The following is a 16,401-nucleotide window of genomic DNA, read 5'->3' as shown; positions in this document are numbered from 1 at the left end:
GCATGCGGATCACATCACTCTTGCAAGGAAGCGACTTAGTTTTGTTCGGGTCTGTGTGGAGATTGATGCTTCTAAGGATCTCATTAAGGAATTTGATTTGCAATGCCCTAATGGGGAGCAAATATGTGTTGTTGTTGACTTTGAGTGGCTGCCTCATAAATGTGGACTTTGTGGAGTGTTTGGCCATTCAAATGGCACTTGCCCTAAGGTGGCCAAGGAGAAAACAAAGCAAGTTTGGGTTGCTAAGATTGATGGTGGTGACAAAGTGGTGCCTAAGGTGGGTTCTACTAGTGAAGGTGAATGGCAAGAAGTTACAAGGCGTAAAAAAGGAAAGTCACCGGTGGAATGTGGGGTACCTTCAACTTTAATTGTGAGAATAAAGGGTTGACAGCACCTTGGGGGCGTGAATTGGAAGCAACACCATCTAATGCGATTGTTTTACATTCACCTAATGGATGAGAAGTCCACGCTTCCATTCATTGCTTTTGAGGACATTCAGGATAATGTGGAATTTGAAGAGGGAGAGTATTATTTTTCTGAAAATGATGTTGAAGAGCATACACCCAAAATGGATGAAGCTACTCCACAACCGCTAGCTATTTGTGCAGATGGTGCTACTACTCCTATGGCTAATCAGTTGGCTATTAAGGCAAAGGACTCGCTTGAGAAAAAGAAGATGAAAGTGTCAGGTGGCAAGGGCAAGAAAGGGCGAAAATACTACTCCCCGAGGAAGGGTAAATGGAGGTAATCCATTATGGAGCTTGATTTCTCTCTCTTTTCTTAGTTTTAATGATTAATGCCTGTTGGAATGTTAGGGGTTTGAATGACCCTTTCAAGCATTCAGAAGTGCAACAACTTATTCGAAAGGAAAGATTGTCACTTTGTGGTTTGGTGGAAACTAAAGTTAAAGAGAGAAATAAAGAAAAGGTGGCGAACACCATCTTTCGAATTTGGGGTTTACTGTGCAACTATAATACTTCTTCTCATGGACGGATTTGGATTGGTTGGAATCCTTAGGAGGTGGATGTGGTTCTTATAAATTCATCCGACCAAGTGATGCATGTGCATGTTAGGGATCTTGCTAAGAATTCCTCTTTCATTGTCTCGATTGTGTATGGTGATAATTGCCCTATTAAGCGGAGTGAATTGTGGGCTGATTTAGTTTCTCACAGTGTGGGATGGGAATCTTCTCCATGGGTGCTCATGGGGGACTTCAATGCTATAAAGTCACAAGAGGAGATGGTTGGGGGCTCTCATAGTTGGCCTTCTTGGTAGAATGACCTTGCTACTTGTTTATTTCAGTCTGGCCTAAGTAATTTACGACATAATGGCTGTCTCTTCACGTGGTCTAATCGGCAGGACAAGGCTCCTATTATGAAGAAGCTAGACCGGGTCCTTGCCAATTTGAGATGGGAGTGTGACTTTTCAGGCTCTGAAGCTTACTTTCCTCCCTCTGGTGTTTTGGATCATTCTCCAATGGTGGTAACACTTGCTGCCTTACCTTCGCGAAAAACACCATTTAAATTCTTTGATCTTTGGGCTGAGCATCCGCAATTTCTATCCGTGGTAGCTAAAGCATGGGCTATAGATGTAAAAGGAAGTCCGATGTATCAACTATGCCATAAGTTGAAGCATTTGAAAGGGGAGTTGAAAAAGTTCAATAAGGAGTTCTTTGCAAATTTGCCTCGGCGAGTGGTGCGAGCTGAAGAGGCTTTGGAGGAGGTACAACGTACAATTCAGCGTCATCCCCTTGACTCGACTTTTCACACCGAGGAGTCAAGGCTCATTAAGGATTATTTGGAGTTGAGCAGAGCGGAAGAAGTTTTTTGAAGCAAAAGGCTTGGGTTCAGTGGCTGAATTTGGGAGACAAGAATTCGAGGTTCTTCTTCCAATCTATGAAGCTTTTTCAGAGTCGTAGCAAGATCACATCTATTTCTACTGATGATGGGGCTCGGGTGGAGACTCCGGGTGAGGTCAATGACACCATTGTGCAGTTCTTTCAGAATCTTCTAGGTTCTCATACGGTTGCGGGTGTTGATGAGGACATGCTTCAGCGAGTCCTTCCAAAGCGGCTCACTGAGATTCAGAGGGAGGATTTAGATCGATCTATTTCAGATGACGAAATAAGGATGGTGATGTTCTCTTTGAAGGACAACAAGGCTCCCGGTCCGGATGGTTTTAGTGCTGGCTTCTTTAAGAAGGCTTGGAAAATAGTTGGGGCAGATGTCATAGCGGCTATCCAATCTTTTTTCTCCTCCGGGCATCTTCTGAAATAAGTAAATGCTACAACACTTTCTTTGATTCCTAAGGTTCAAAACCCTACCAAGGTAAAGGACTTTAGACCAATTTCTTGTTGTAACACTGTTTACAAGTGTATTGCAAAGCTCATAGCAAATAGGGTGAAGGTGGTACTTTCGAGATTGGTGGGACCCTTTCAAACGGCCTTTGTTGCGAGTCGACGTATTAGTGATAATATTATCTTCTGCCAAGAGTTAATGCGGAACTATCATCGCTCAGGTGGCTCTCCGAGATGTGCTCTTAAGGTGGATCTAATGAAGGCATATGACTCCGTTCAGTGGAATTTTTTACTGGCTGTATTACGTGTTATGGGGTTTTCGGATAGAGTTGTTAGATGGATTGCGGAGTGTATCTCCACTACTCGCTTCTCCATCTCTATTAATGGCGAACTTCATGGATTCTTCCCTGGGGGTCGGGGCTTGCGGCAAGGGGATCCTATGTCACCTTATCTTTTTGTCCTAGCCATAGAGGTCTTTTCGGGTCTGATGGCTAATATGGTAAGGGACAGTGGTTTCAAGTAAAATTGGCATTGTGAAAAGGAAAAGATCTCTCACTTGTGCTTTGCAGATGATCTTATGATTTTCTGTAAAGCGGATTTGGCTTCTGTGTCTTTGATCGGTGGTTGTCTTCAGCAATTTCGAGACATCTCTGGGCTTATACCAAATCCAGATAAGAGCAGCATGTTCATTTGTGGAGTGCCTTTCGAGCTTCGAATGCAGCTTTTGGATATCCTCGGGTATAATGAAGGAGCGCTTCCAATTAGGTATCTTGGTGTGCCACTTATAATGACTAAGTTAAAGGCTACCGATTGTAAGGTGTTGGTGGACCGGATTATTGCCAAAACCAAGAGTTGGACTTGCCGTGCTCCCTCCTTTGCAAGTAGATTACAACTCATCAAATCTATTTTGTTTTCCATCCAAGTTTATTGGTCGTCCTTATTCATCTTGCCCAAATCAATTATTAAGAAGGTGGAATCCACTTTACGCTCTTTCCTTTGGAAGGGTTGTGAGCTTAGCACTAGAGGTGCGAAGGTTGCATGGGACAATATTTGTTTGCCTAAGGAGGAAGGGGGTTTGGGCATTATGAACATGGTGACTTGGAATAGGGCAGCCATGACCAGACACTTATGGGCTCTCTGTAATGATGACGGTAACTCTCTTTGGTCTTCTTGGGTTCGCTCTTATCTTTTGCAAGGCAGAAGTATTTGGGAGATCAAATGCCCCAGGGATTGCTCTTGGAGTTGGCGGAAGATTCTTAGTCTTCGCAGCCTTGTCCGATGGAAGATGAGATATCGAGTGGGCAATGGGAGTAGTATTTCACTTTGGTTTGACCATTGGCATCCCCTTGATCCTCTTATTGAGGTGTTTGGGGAAAGGTTTATCTATGATTCTGGCCTTGGGTAGAATGCCAAGATTGAGGCTATTATTGACCGCCAGGAGTGGCACTGGCCTATCTGTCGCTCCCCTGCATGGCTTGAGCTCATTAGTAGTACTCCTACTTCATTCCGACCAGATAGCAGAAGGCCGGATGTCTTGCAGTGGATTGATGCTCCGAAGGGTTCCTTCTCTGTTCGTGGTGTTTGGGAGTCGTTGCGCCTGCGTCATAGTAAAGTGGACTGGTGGAAGCTTGTTTGGCATAGCCAAGCTATTCCAAGGATGTCCTTTATTCTTTGGTTAGCCATCCAGGATGCCTTGTATACTCAAGCTAAGCTTATACGCTTTGGCATTATTCAGGTCGCCCAATGTGTTTTGTGTGGGGGTGGGCATGAGGATGTGGATCATTTATTTTTTGAGTGCCCATTCTCTCAACGCATCTGGTCTGTTCTTTGTGCCAAGTGTAATATTCCACGGGGCTTGCATAGATGGATGGATACGATCTCTCGGCTTTCTCAAGTGGATGGTCGTTCACTCTTGGGCGAACTGCAAAGCTTATGGTGGCAGCTGCAGTCTACTACATTTGGAGAGAACGTAATGCTCGTTTGCATGGCGATGGCCCAACACATGAGTGTGTTCTTCTGAGAGATTACTTTTTGTATTGTGACTCGAATTAATTTCACACGGGGTGTGATTCCATCTCCTGCTAATACATGGCTTCACAGTTCGTGGGGATTCTCTAATGATGTCTTTTGATACTCTCATCATTTTGTTCTTACAAGCTTTGTAGTTATTTGTTGTGGCTAGAGGGGTATGCCCTCCTAGCCTTTGATTTCTCGGGTATTCCCCTGTGCATTTGTACGTCATTTCTTCAATTTGGATATATACACACTTACATTTATCCAAAAAATTTTCATCAAGCTATTCGCCTACCCCTCTTACTTCTGGTGCCGTCAGCAGATACAGACCTAGCCTATAGCGGACACCAACGCCTTCCAGCTCGTAGCAGAGTAATGCTCCTATTTATTCCTCTTCTGCTTTAGAAAGAGGGTTAGCCCTGGCTAAAGCTTAGCGGAATTGACTTCTCACTGAAAAAAAAAGGATAATCATCAACTTCTTGCTTCAGAACATTTCGATACTTTGAGAAATCGACCTCGGACATAGGATTTCAAACCTTGCCTGCGGAGGGTGGTTTTTAGTAGGCATAGGCTGGATCACAAAGGATAGAATTCTTGCCATCGGTTAGAGCGGCTAGACCAAGACCGGGGGATATAGCTCCAAGCCCAGCTTTCGAAACACGTCTCACACGAGGTGTGATTCCATCTCCTGCTAATAGATGGCTTCACAGTTCGTGGGGATTCTCTGATGATATCTTTTGATACTCTCATCATTTTGTTCTTACAAGCTTTGTAGTTAGTTGTTGTGGCTAGAGGCGTATGCCCTCCTAGCCTTTGATTTCTTGGGTATTCCCCTGTGCACTTGTACGTCATTTCTTCAATTTGGATATATACACACTTACCTTTATCCAAAAAAAAGGTAACCAAAGAAATCTCAATTTGGATATATACACACTTACCTTCAATTTTCGTTTCGAACCATGTCCCTCGGAGAAGCGCTCTTTCAGCTACCCTCTCCTCGAGGTATGGTTTGAGTCCTGGTGCAAAACTCAATTAGAAAAGAGAGATGTAATAGCTCTCTTTATATACGAAATTTTTGGCGTGCTATGAATCTCTTGTGAGTCATTATAGGAGGCTTTCCCCAATGTCTTTAGTGAGGGGGGGGGGGGGGGGGGGGAGCGAAGGAAGGGGAGGAGGGAAAAGGGAAGAAGAGTCTCCTGCATTTCCATTTCTTTTTTTATATATAAAGTCTATTTTGTTTTTTTCATTTTTTTTAATATTTTGGTAAGAGTAAGTTGACTTTCTCAAAATCGATGTTCGAACCGACTAACGCAAAACTAACAGCAATGGTGGATCAACCGCAAGAGGAACTGCCGCAACTCATATCTATCACTTGGCTTATGTCGTATACCTTTTTTTTCCATTCTTTTCCTTTGCTTATTATGCTTGGGCTTCTTTTCGGGGATCTCTTCGCTTCCCCTCGGAGACTAGAAGAAGGAGCCATTACTTGCTCATTAAAAGGGAGAACCTACATTTAAACGAAAGCTCTGGGGGGGTCCCACCGCACTATTTGCGGTTGCATGCTTGACTTCCAAATTTTCTACTGCGGTCGCCTTGCTTCTTAGTTTCTTCTTCCATAAACGCTAATTGAGTCTTTTAGTTTAGTTCATTAGCGAAACCCAGTTAAGGGAATACACTAACATACAAAGTCAAAAGAGGGTTATGAATGCCATGAGTTCCCCCAAAGCCTGCTGCTGCAACTCCTTCTTTATCTTTTCCTCTCACGTGTCAACAAGCAAGTTGGGTGCTCTCCCTTAACGTGGTAGGACTCTGTTGCAGGTCTTGATGCTGGCTGATTAAAAAAGGCATCCTCGTCGCAGCAAAGCCCATGTTTCTTAGTTTAGTCAAAAACGAGACTTTCATAGGTCCGATGGGTCTTTCTATTATACGTACGTAGGGCGGTTACCTTCAAATGCGTTAATTTGCCTTTTTAGATCTTCTTTGTCAACAAGAGCCCTGCCTTGGTCTCAATCCCCTTGAGCTACTAGCGAGCATCCCTCTTTGCTTTCTTTGAAGCGTGCATTGGTCACAAAGAATGACTTCGTTAAGAAAAGCTGCTTGAAAAGTGCTCATCTCTTCGCTCTCCTCCTTCTGCTAATGCGAATATCCCGTTCTTGGTTGCTAAGGATATGTCTCCTGTGTCACGACTCCTCGAATCGGGGCTGGACCAGACGCGGATCAAGGTATAAACCAGATCAGGTCGCTGGATGGGTTTGAGGTCTGACGGTGCTCTCTAGAGATTTGGGCAACTTGGAGACCAAATCTGGGCCCTTGGATCACCTAGGGAAATGTGTGTAAGATGTAGCAGGAATACCCAAGAGCATGGGGCTGTGGGCACGTGCTCCAAGGCGTGTATTGTTGAGAATACATGCTGGTTCATCATTAGGAGGAAAACTGCTGCAACGAGACTGATTCAGTGTTGTGGGCTTATCTCGAAGCATAAACTGAATCCGAAAAATTGGGATGCATGGAAATGTGTGCCACTGATGGAGGAACGTGTCATAAGTCTCCAGAAGGCAAGGGACACGTTTTAACACGTTTTTATAACTGAAAACGTGTATGGTTAGAAGACGTGGCTGTAACGCTGTTTCCACGCCTTTTCACTTTGAGGGGCATTTCGGGAACTCTACAGAAGTCCGTTCAAAGTGGAAAAGGTGCTAACTAGAAGAGTTTTTTGTCCCGAATGCAACGAATCCAGTTTCATGGTAATCCGAGTTCGTTTGAGGCACGAACTTGGCTGTTTTATCTGATTGCGCAGAATCCTACGGGAATCGGGGTTTTCCTATCTTATCTAGAATTCATCCTTATCTTGTGCATGGGAAGTTGAGTTCATGAGGGACTTGTAACTGGAGGTTGCTCCTCTATAAGAGGACCCTCAAAGGGGAGGGATTGGTATCTGGTAGAGCTGGAGAGGCCAGGAGAGCTTATTGTAATCAGTTGAGTGGTTATTCAATAAAGTTCTCTTCCCCTATATTTCTCCATCTCCTTCGTGCTATTTTCTGGTGTTGTGTTTTGCTGCATTATTGTTGTTAAGCGTGACCTAAGTCATAGAGATTAGGTACCCACGCCAGGAAGGCTGATCGGTTATCTTCGATAGACCGAGCCGCACGTTGTTGGGATTCGCTTTGAAATTCCTTCGTACGTGACACTTGGTATCAGAGCCATACCAGAAACGAAGGAGACGACCTCTACGGTAACTTCCATGGTGGGAATGGCAGACGCATCATCCTCGACTGTGGATCCCAATCGAGCCTTAGGAGGAGGCACGGCAATGGGTGGAGCACATCCAGTTGATGATTCCCTGTATGGGTTACGTATTGCATCTCCGGTTATCTCCGCCGACAATCGATTACGGAGGTGCGAGGCCCAAATAGCTGAGGTTGAAGGGCAGATGGAGGACCTTGAGGGTAGGGACGCAACCCTCCGAGGTGAAATCGCCGCTCAGCTGAACCAGATTTCTTTCGATATGGAGCGGCGCTATAAGGAAGTGCTGCGGCGTAACGAGGAGTTGGAGATCATGGTGAAGGCTCTCAAAAATCAAGTGGTTGACCTTTTAAAGGAGAGTACCATCACAGGCGTATCCTTGTCACGGCTCCTTGAATCGGGGCTGGACCGGACGCGGATCAAGGTATAAACCAGATCAGGTCGCTGGACGGGTTCGAAGTCTGACGGTGCTCTCTAGAGATTTGGGCAACTTGGAGACCAAATCTGGGCCCTAGGATCACCTAGGGAAACGTGTGCAAGATGTAGGAGGAATACCCAAGCGCATGGGGCTGTGGGCACGTGCTCCAAGGTGTGTATTGTTGAGAATACATGCTGGTTCATCATTAGGAGGAAAGCTGCTGCAACGAGACTGATTCAGCGTTGTGGGCTTATCTCGAAGCATGGACTGAATCCGGGAAATTGGGATGCATGGAAATATGTGCCACTGATGGAGGAACATGACATAAGTCTCCAGAAGGCAAGGGACACGATTTAACACGTTTTTATAATTGAAAACGTGTATGGTTAGAAGACGTGGCTGTAATTAGAGTTGGGCACTGGGCCGGCCCGGCACGGCCCGGCACGAAGCGGGCCGTGCCTGGCACGGCCCGCTTGCTACAGTGCCGGGCCGTGCCTGGCACGGCCCATTTGAGAGGGCCGTGCTGGGTCACAGGGTACTGGCCCGCGGGCCGAGCCCGGCACGGCCCGCTTCGGGCCTGGGCCGGCACGGCCCACTCTAGGCCCGCGGGCCAAGCACGGCACGGCCCGCGGGCCAGCCCGGCACGGCCCATAAGGGCCTGGGCCGGGCTGGCCCGCGGGCCTGGCACGGTCCGGGCCTGGGCCCGGCCCGGCCCGATAAAAATTAATGCTTCATAAATTTTCTAAAAAAATTAATAAATATTGAAAACTAAGGATTTATGAATATAAAGCCACCTTAATGGTGGGGGGTTTGGCATAGACCCCTACTAGTTTATTAATTTAAATCAAAATGGTACATGAAGAGAGGTTTGGACCTTGGTCTGACCTCCAGAATACAATAAGAAAGGGCCGAGGTTTGGACCTTGGTCTGACCTCCAGAATACAATAAAAATGTACAATTATAAAAAATTAAGAAATCTTACTAATCATCAGTGATTCAGTGAATCAGTATTCACTCTTCAGTCTTCAGTCTTCAGTCTTCAGTCTTCAGTAGTGTTTGTATCATCATCATCAGAGGATGTTGTATTATGTCCACCTTTATCTTGAAGTCTTGCCTCAGCATCCAACCAATCTTTGAAGCAGAGAAGCATCTCCACCGTTTCGCCCGTCATCCTACTTCTCTTTTCGTCAAGAACACGCCGACCTACACTAAAAGCGGATTCCGATGCTACCGTGGACATCGGCACAGCTAAAATATCGCGTGCAATTGCAGACATAACAGGATATTGATTTCTAACACTCTTCCACCAAGATAATACATCTAGATTCTCTATTTGATTTTCATCATATGCAGAATGAAGATCATTTCGTAAATAAAATTTTAGTTCACTACTTAAAGATGAAGAAGATGAAGAGGAACTTGAAGCATGTGTGTGTCTTCTCTGTGCAATGAATGAAAAAATAGATGACGAACGAGAACTACTAGAAGAAGAATTAGAGGTTTGTATTTGTGTTCTAGATCCACGAATTTTTTCATCATATATAGCATAAATATCATAAAGAAGTTGTTTTACCTCATCTTTAGCAGATTCAGAATCTTGATTCATATTTTCAGAGTATGCATCAAGTAAAATTAGCACGCCATTTAATTTAACTCTAGGATCAAATACAGCAGCTAAGTTATGCATAGGACATATCTTGTCCCAATACTCATTCCATTTAGATTCCATTAGGTCAATAATAGGCATTAAAACATCATCATATCTATATTCTGCAAATTTTTGACTAATTATATATGCTTGTTGTAAAAATGAACATGAAGTTGGATAATAAATACCAGAAAGAACATTGGTAGCATTATAAAAACTAAGCAAAAAATCTTCCAAAATTTTTCCTTTATTCCAATCAGTTTCAGACAATGTAAAGCCTAATCCACGATCATTAATATATGCACTTAATAAGTTTTTATATGGGTATGCATCATGTATCATGCTATATGTGGAGTTCCAACGAGTAATTACATCAAGTTTAAATTTTTTAAAACGTTTACCATGATTTATGCATAATTCCTTAAATTCTTGAAGTCTTGATCTTGAAGCATGAATAAAAGAAACTGCATTTCTAATTTTTGAAATCACATCTTGAATAATGCCCATGCCAGCTTGAACAGAAAGATTTAAGATATGACATGCACATCTAATATGCAGTAAATTTCCATCTAATATGGGATGCAATGAGTCTTTTAATAATGCAACAGCAGAATTATTATTAGATGCATTATCAAAAGTAATAGACATAATTTTATCATTAATATTATATGAACATGCAGTTTGATAAATGATATTTGAAATTTGTTGCCCAGAATGTGGAAAATCAAAAGCACGAAAAGCAAGAATACGTTTATTTAATTGCCAATCATTATCAATATAATGAGCAGTAATGGTAATAAAACAATTACTACCTACAGATGCTGACCAAATATCAGAAGTTAATGAAATTTTTACATTTAAAGTAGAAAGTGTTTCAATTAAATTTTGTTTCATTGCTAAAAAGTTGGTCATAGCTACTCTTCTAAATGTACGCCTACTAGTTCTTTTGTAAGCAGGTTGTAGGTTTAATTGAACATATTCTTCAAAATTAAAAGATTCACATAAACTAAAAGGTAATTCATCCTTAACTATCCATTTTACAAGTGCTTTTCTTTGATTTTCATGATTATATGCAAAATTACCTACAAGTAATCCCCCTTGTATATTAAGGGTACTTTGAGTTTGAGCATGAGAATCATGCATCCTATGACTCTCTTGATGTCTTTTTAAATGCCCTGTTCCCCCACTACTACTACAACTATAAAGTTTGGCACATTTTTTACATCTAGCTTTCCAGACTCCATCATAACTCTATCAAATTCATTCCATACAGCACTAGTCCTCTTACGAGAAGAGGTTTGATCTTCACTCGGTTCACCAGTTCTAGAGGAACTAGGAACATGGGGTTGGGAATTAGTTTCTTCTCCCTCAGAAACAGGAATGCCAAACTGACTTTCCTCAAAAGATGACATATCTATGATTAATTCAAAAAATAAAAACTAACCGCAAGGAGGAATTGAGTAGAGGATCGGAGGGCAGAGGCAGAGCCGAGATTCCGAGCTTCCTCTTGTGCTCTCAACAGAAGCGACCTTCTCTTCTCAACAGGAACCTCCTCTTGTGTAGCACTTGAACAAACTAAAAATTAAATTGCTAGAAGAGCACTTTAGAAGAGAGAAATAATAGCAGTAGAGAAGGAGAGAATAGTTGGTTTGGTGTGGTGAGAATGAGGGAGGAATGGGCTATTTATAGAAGCCCAAAATTTTTTTTTCCAAAATACCCCTCAATTCAGTCGTTATTGGACTGTTGGGAGGGGTAAAAGGGTCTTTTTCCCGAAAATAGCCGTTGGAAACGGCTATTTTCCTCCCCCCTCTCCAGACGGGCCGTGCCTGGCACGGCCCGTTTGCGCCCGTTACGGGCCGTGCCCGGCCCGGCCCGTGGCGTGCCGTGCCCGGCCCGGCCCGCCAATAGACGGGCCTGGGGCCGGGCCGGGCTGGCGTTCCGTGCTGGACGGGCCGTGCCAGGCACGGCCCGCTTCATAAGCGGGCCGGGCCAGGCACGGCCCGTTTAGTCCTTTGGCCCGGTGGGCCTGGGCCGGGCCGGGCCGGCACGGCCAGTTGCCCAACACTAGCTGTAATGCTGTTTCCACGCGCTTTCACTTTGAGGGGCATTTCGGGAACTCTACAAAAGTCCGTTCAAAGTGGAAAAGGTATCATCTGGAAGGGTTTTTCGTCCCGAATCCAACGAATCTAGTTTCATGGTAATCCACGTTCGTTTGGGGCATGAACTTGGCTGTTTTATCTGATTACGCAGAATCCTGCGGGAATCGGAGTTTTCCTATCTTATCTAGAATTCATCCTTATCTTGTGTACGGGAAGTTGAGTTCGTGAGGGACTTGTAACTGGAGGTTGCTTGATAAGAGCACACTTCGGACCGTCCTGGAAACAGGTAGAGAAAGAGGAACTTGACCCTATCCGCGACCTGCCGGTAGAACCAAAGTTATCAAAAGAAGCGTGACCCTAACCGCGACCTGCCGGTAGAACCAATACTATCAAGTTCTAATCCAAGAACAAAGGTGAAGCTCTCACATAAGAGAAACTCTCAAATTTCATTCATGCGTCCTCCTCCTCTCAAGTACAATCAGGTGTTATTTTAAGGCTGAAATGGCTTCAAAGGGAAGCAACTCCTAGGAAATTACATAGCTCTACTTGTCATGCATTTACCAAGGCTGCGTTTACCAAGGCTTGGAAAAATGCATGTTACACCTACTCCTAGAAAAAGTAACCAGAACTTAGGAAAAAGATCCCAAAGTAATTATAGTGACTTTGGGAACTACAAGAAAGTCTGAATATGACTTGGGGAATACAAAATATCATCTGAAAAAATCACCCCAAAAATATGCACGAAAATCCAAATACAATAGGAAAGTTGGCCTTCCCATGAATGCTTTTTGTCATGTGATTTGGACTTTCCAAAGTGTTGTCTTCAGGTTGGACTCAAAGCATCTTCACCCAGTTGTATAAAAGTGACCCAATTAGGTGCAGCCTCTATCTCACGTTGGTCTTCTTTTCCTTTGATTTTTATGATCAGGCTTTCCAAAGCTTGTTTCATCCTCTTCGTCTTGGCCCTAGTCATAGGACCTTCAATTCCATGCAAAGGATCTTTAGATAGGCTGGTTGCGTCTCTATCATTCCCTCCCTCTTCAAAAGGATTCGTCGTCGAATCAGATTCATCACCTACATCAAACAAAGATAGATCAGCCACATTAAAGGTAGCACTTACATTACCATATTCACTCGGCAAGTCCAGCTTGTAGGCATTGTCATTGATCTTCTCTAGAACTTGGAAGGGTCCATCTCCTCTTGTTTGCGGCTTAGATTTTCTTTCAGTGGGAAACCTCTCCTTCCTCATATGAACCCAAACCCAATCTCCTGGTTCAAAAATTACTTTAATACGCCCCTTATTTGCTTGCTTTGCATATTGCTCATTCTTCCTCTCAATGTTGGCTCGAACTTTTGCATGCAACTCCCTAATAGTATCCGCCTTTTTCTCACCATCCAAATTGGTACACTCATTAGTAGGCAAAGGTAAGATGTCCAAAGGAGTCAAAGGATTAAAGCCATACACAACTTCAAAAGGAGAATAAGAAGTAGTAGAATAAACAGTTCTATTATAAGCAAACTCAACATGTGGCAAGCATTTCTCCCAATTTTTCAAATTCTTTTGAATGATAGCACGCAACGAGGTAGTAAGTGTTCTATTTACTACTTCAGTTTATCCATCTGTTTGAGGATGTGCAACAGTAGAAAATAAGAGTTTTGTTCCTAGTTTATTCCACAAAGTTTTCCAAAAATGACTTAGGAACTTCACATCCCTATCACTTACTATTGTTCTAGGCAATCCATGCAAGCGCATTATCTCTTTAAAGAACAGATCAGCAATATGTGTTGCATCATTGGTTTTAGAGCATGCAATGAAATGTGCCATTTTACTAAACCTATCAACAACGACAAATATACTATCTTTGCCACCTTGAGATCGAGGTCATCCTAACACAAAATCCATTAAAATATCAGTCCAAGGTCGATTAGACATAGGCAAAGGTGTATAAAAGCCATGGGGCATGACTTTAGATTTAGCTTGTTTACATGCTATGCACTTATCACAGACAGATTGCACATCATGCTTCATGTTAGACCAATAAAAATGCTCATGCAATATTTCTAAAGTCCTTTTTATCCCAAAATGTCCCATCAATCCGCCACCATGACTTTCTCTAACTAGCATTTCACGCAAGGAACAAACAGGCACACAACTTATTTTTCTTAAACAAGAAACCATCATGCCTATAAAAGTCCCCAAAAGCATGTTTAGAACAAGAATCCCATACTTGGCCAAAGTCAGAATCATTAGCATATAAGTCCTTTATAAACTCAAAACCAAGTAATTTAGTTTGCAAAGAAGTAAGCAATGCATACCTTCTGGACAATGCGTCAGCCACTATGTTTTCCTTACCATTCTTGTACTTGATTACATGAGGAAACATCTCAATGAATTCCAACCACTTGGCATGTCTTTTTTGAAGCTTACCTTGAGATATTAGAAACTTCAAGCTTTGATGGTCAGAATGAATTATGAATTCCCTTGACCACAAGTAGTGTTGCCAAGTTTGCAAAGCTCTCACCAAAGCGTACAACTCTTTGTCATACGTGGAATAATTCAATGATGCCCCATTAAGCTTTTTACTAAAGTAAGCAATTGGTTTAGAGTCCTGCATTAGTACGGCCCCAATACCAACACCAGATGCATCACATTCAATTTCAAAAGCTTTATCAAAATTAGGTAAACAAAGCAAAGGTGCATTGGTCAATTTTTCTTTTAATGAATTAAAAGCTTCCTCATGCACATCCTTCCTCACTCTCTTTTTTTTCTCTTCTTTGGATTCTGATTTATTCTTTTCTTTCTTCTGCTCACTCTCATTTTTCTTATCTTTCCTCTCTTTTTCTTGAATGCTCAATTACTCCTCTCTCAACTTACACTCTCTTGTAATTCTGATTTGATCAGCATAGGCCTCGGTTGGTTGGAGAGGTGTTAAAACAATGGTGTGATTGTTCATAACAAGAGTGTATTTACTTTTGTACCCATCATGAATAACCCTTCTATCAAATTGCCACGGACGTCCAAGAAGTAGATGTCCAGCATGCATAGGTGCCACATCACAAAGAACTTCATCCTTGTATTTACCAATAAAAAATGAAATCATCACTTGCTTAGTCTCCCTTATGTCTCCACAATCATTCAGCCACTGAAGTCTATATGGATTAGGGTGCTTTAATGTGGGCAAACTCAATTTTTCAACCAACAAGGTGCTAGCAACATTAGTACAACTTCCACTATCAATGATTAAGCTGCATACCTTGTCGTTTATATGGCATCTTGTATGAAATATATGCTCACGTTGCTCCTCATTACCACCCGCCTTAGGTTGCATGTTGAGAGCATGCCTAGTAACAAGCACATCTCCAACAACAGGTTCAGCAACTTCAACATCACTACAATCCTCCAATGGTGGCATGTCATCATCACTTGAGCTCACACTCTCTATGTCTCCATTATCCAGCAGTATCATGGCTCTTTTATTTGGACATTGAGAAGCAATATGTCCAACTCCTTGACACCAGAAACCTTTGATATCACGAGATCTAGAGGATGAATTAGTTTCCATTTTACCTTTAGGTGCAGCAATCGAATTTTTGGCCTTTGCATCTTCTTTTGGCTTTGACACAAATTTGTTGTTTTGCCAATTCGATTTCCATGAAGAACTAGTAGTAAATTTGGAAGTACTCTTAGCTTTCAATTGCCTTTCCACTAGAATAGCTTTGTGCAGCAAATCCTCCATCTCTATATAATGTTGCAATTCTACCACATCAGCTATCTCCTTCTTTAAACCTCCAATGAATCTAGCCATAGTTGCCTCTCGGTCTTCTTCAACATTGGCTCTAATCATGGCTATTTCCATCTCCTTATAGTAATCTTCCACACTCATGGAGCCTTGAGTTAGACTTTGCAATTTTCTGTGCAAATCTCTATAGTAGTGGCTGGGTACAAACCTTTTTCTCATGACAGCCTTTATTTCATCCCATGTACCAATAGGCCTCTCCCCATTTCTACGTCTACTAGTCACAATTTGATCCCACCAAATACTAGCATAATCATGGAACTCAACAATGGCTAGTTTAACCCTCTTCTCCTCAGAATAATTATGACATTCAAACACATGTTCAACCTTGCTCTCCCACTCTAAATATAATTCAGGATCATTTTTACCTTGGAATGCAGGGATTGTCATCTAGTACTTCCCAAATGACTGTCTTTTCTTGATTCATCTCTTTGCCTCCTTCCATTACTTCTTCCATCCGAATACTCCTCTTCTTCTCCTTCTTCAAACATCCGCCCCCTCAAAGGTTTAAGTTTGCTTGGTGATTCCAAATCATTCATTCGTGCACCAAGCTTAGTAAGTTGATCAGCAGTGGCTTTCATCCATAACTTCATATCAACATCTGGTTGTTCACTACCTTCACTACTCATCTTTGTATGCTGCAATCAAAAGATTAGTATAAACAGAATAGGTCCTCACACACTCCTCTCTCTGGTGGACACTCTTTTATGGCTTTTTCTTGATGATGATCTCACCCTCTTGTCTTTTACCACTCAGCTTCACCTTATGAGCTCTTAAATAAGAACCTTTTGGATGTTTCTACACAACAGGAAACAGTAAGGAGTCGATGATAACCTTAGGGAACAAGAACTCGCAAGGAACAATTTAATTGGAACCAACAAGGGGTT

At 42.6% G+C, this 16,401-nt stretch overlaps 1 protein-coding gene across 1 annotated transcript; it reads right to left on the bottom strand.

Annotated features, from left to right (window-relative positions):
• Window positions 1-2,337: 2,337 nt before the first annotated feature.
• On the bottom strand, window positions 2,338-15,904 carry LOC149753475 (uncharacterized). The gene is made up of 4 exons (XM_089923516.1): window positions 14,593-15,904; window positions 14,146-14,382; window positions 12,838-13,184; window positions 2,338-2,361 (listed from the first exon to the last, which is right to left on the bottom strand). Exons 1-4 carry the CDS (start codon window positions 15,902-15,904, stop codon window positions 2,338-2,340), a joined length of 1,920 nt encoding a protein of 639 aa, XP_089779642.1.
• Between the last annotated feature and the right edge of the window lie 497 nt (window positions 15,905-16,401).

Source organism: Phoenix dactylifera, chromosome 5, assembly GCF_051530095.1.
Source record: "Phoenix dactylifera cultivar Ajwa chromosome 5, Ajwa_hap1_PhDact_Kaust_v1.1, whole genome shotgun sequence".
In the NCBI taxonomy this organism is placed as follows: Eukaryota; Viridiplantae; Streptophyta; class Magnoliopsida; order Arecales; family Arecaceae; genus Phoenix; species Phoenix dactylifera.
This window is presented reverse-complemented; position numbering and strand designations above follow the sequence as displayed.

Coding starts and splice junctions, on each gene's coding strand:
- LOC149753475 (XM_089923516.1), bottom strand. CDS start 15,904: ATGACAATCCCTGCATTCCAAGGTAAAAATGATCCTGAATTATATTTA. Junction 14,383..14,592: donor AATCAGAATTACAAGAGAGT/GTAAGTTGAGAG, acceptor ATTTTGATAAAG/CTTTTGAAATTGAATGTGAT. Junction 2,362..12,837: donor TGCCGAGTGAATATGGTAAT/GTAAGTGCTACC, acceptor ACTTGTAAACAG/TGTTACAACAAGAAATTGGT.